Here is a 2,697-nt window from a genome sequence, read left to right on the forward strand (position 1 = left end):
TTCTCTGATTGCTAATCATCTTAACTACCAGTCACTGTCATATTACTCTATTTTATTTTCCTCATAGTATTTATCATTGTTCAAATATCTTATTTTGTTTACTTAGTATCTGTCTCCTCCTCATTAGAATAAAAGCTCCTTGAGAATTGCATTGTCTTGTTGCTCACTTCTGTTTCCAAGAACGAAGCACAGGACTGCCTAAAATATATTATTGAATAAAGGATGAATGGAGAACATCTTCACAAGGCATTGAAAACTGTGTCTAATTTTAAGTCCTCTAATACTATTCATCTCTTTTTTGGACAGGCTCCATAGTGTCAATGTCACTTTTTAAAGTGTAATGTCCAGATATGTATACAACTGTCCAAGTGTTATTTGACCAAGTACAAAACACAGCAGGAATATAACATTTTTCAATAAATGATACTTAAGATTATAGTATCTCTTTTTTGACAACTGTGTTACTCTATTGGCTTCTATTACATGTCATTCAACTAAAATCTTCTTTCAAAAAATAAGTGTTTCTAGTCTTTTCTCTTGTCCGCCATCCTATGTGCGGTTGGATTTGCTCCTCGCCATGTCTTCTCACAAGACTTTCAGGATCAAGCGATTCCTGGCCAAGAAACAAAAGCAGAATCGTCCCATTCCCCAGTGGATTCAAATAAAAACTGGTAATAAAATCAGGTACAACTCTAAGAGAAGACATTGGAGAAGAACCAACCTGGGTCTATAAGGAGCCTCACATATGAAGTGGCCCACACTTACGCTATCAAGGTCAACTGTATGTTACCGCATCAGAACATCATTAGTGTCTGGAACAGCTGCCTGTGTTTGATGCTCTCTCCTCTTTTCTTGATCTTTCCTCACCACTGCTCACTGTGTAGCTCAGTAATAAATATGTGAGCCTTTTGTTGGAAAAAAAATAATAAGTGTTTCTATAAAGTAATAACTTCCTCATACTTGAACAGTTGGGATTTGGGTGTGAGATTTAGCATTGGTCCCTAAGTTTTCTCTTACTAAACTCAGACCAACATTACAACCTATTAGATTCTTTTTGAGTCCAGATTTTGAAACCTGGCACATTAGTTATTTCTCTTAGCTCCACAGCATCTACAAACTTAATATACATGCCATCAGAATCCTCATTTAAGTCAGTAATAAAAATGTACAGTGGAATAGTGCTGAAGATAGACTTCTATGGCATACATCTAAAGTCCCACCTCCAAGCTAACAACAATTCATTAATAAGCACATTTTGGGTATAGTAGTTCATTTCAAGTTAACCCATACTATCAAGTTAATACCATACTATCACACAGACTGTAATTCTCCATTTCATCCATAAGGAGAGCATGAATACTTACCATAAGTAATCAATCTCTCCTTAGCCTCTATCTTTAATATCATGTGATTTCTCTCCTTGAAAGTCTTCCATAATATAAAAGGATCCTTGATATCCTGGCAGTTTTCCAGTTAAACACTTAAAAGGATGATATTTTTTAATAGCCTTCTTGGCTTTAAATCCAAGAAGTAGCTCAACACTCTTGATTTTCCTTCTAATGGATTAAATTCTACATTTAGTATTAACAATTCACTGCTCCAATTTGCCCTTGAACTTTATATGAAAAACTGGTTTTGGTAGTAAATAGTATTGCCCAAATCAGCTCCAAAAAATAACTTCTAAAATATGTTACAGAGTCATCAGAAACAAAGCCTTTACACCTTCTCTCTATATACTATATATCTATTTTCTATACCTTTGAGACACTAGACAATACAAAAGTAATTTTTGAATTAACATAGGAAAATAAACTGAGGGAAGATCATATTAGCACTGGAGGAAAGATCCAAGAATCATTAACTGCAAAAATGATCTCCAAGAGAAGCAAGATAAAGTGGAAAATTCTGGGGACTTCCCTGGTGGTCCAGTGGTAAAGCATCCACCTTCCAAAGCAGGGGATGCGGGTTCCATCCCTGGTCGGGGAACTAAGATCCCACGCGCCGTGGGGCAACTAAGCCCACACCTCACAGCTACTGAGCTCCCACTCCTCAACGAGAGAGCCCGTGTGCCTCAACAAAGATCCCGCGTGCTGCAACCAGACGCAGCCAGAAAAAAGTGGAAAATTCGTTGTGTATTTATAAATAGTATAATAAATATATAATTGTTACCAATTCATTTTAAACATCCTAGAAGCCCCAAAACATCCTATAGTCATTCAAAGTTCCACAAATCGATTGTACGTAAAGTTACTCACAAAGATTAAAGAGGGAGTTTTTCTATGACAAATGCAAGCTAAAGCCCTTGATCTACTGGTAATCTATTTCTCCCCTGGAAGGGGAGATCCTTCCTGGCTGGGTTGGTCTGGACTTCCCAAAACACCTGCAGAGCACTCTCCTTCCAATTCCACAAAAGCAAATGTAACTTATTGAGAATCATTATCAAAAAAATTTTAAAGATATGCTTAATAATGGTAAGAAGTAAACAAGCAATTACAATTGATTTGTAATGTTTTATTTCTTGAATCAAGTAGTAGTATATGGGTGTTTGTATTATCCTTTACAACTTATATATTCATAATAAATTAAAGATAATTGAGTCAGTATCAAAGAAAGACCAATTAGCACTCCAAACAGTGCATGCCTATCCCTTCCCTTTCAGAATCTTAACCCTGGATCTATTTTGTAGATTAAGAATTA

At 36.0% G+C, this 2,697-nt stretch overlaps 1 protein-coding gene across 1 annotated transcript; it reads left to right on the forward strand.

Annotated features, from left to right (window-relative positions):
- Window positions 1-486: 486 nt before the first annotated feature.
- Window positions 487-1,230, forward strand: LOC149749170 (large ribosomal subunit protein eL39-like). The gene has a single exon (XM_089912000.1). The coding sequence runs from the start codon at window positions 578-580 to the stop codon at window positions 731-733; it is 156 nt and encodes a 51-aa protein (XP_089768126.1). The 5' UTR covers window positions 487-577; the 3' UTR covers window positions 734-1,230.
- The last annotated feature ends 1,467 nt before the right edge of the window (window positions 1,231-2,697 follow it).

The sequence above is a fragment of the Delphinapterus leucas genome, chromosome 5 (genome assembly GCF_059928025.1).
Source record: "Delphinapterus leucas isolate spDelLeu-1000000601 "Yukka" chromosome 5, BTC_Dleu_Yukka2, whole genome shotgun sequence".
Taxonomy (NCBI): Eukaryota; Metazoa; Chordata; class Mammalia; order Artiodactyla; family Monodontidae; genus Delphinapterus; species Delphinapterus leucas.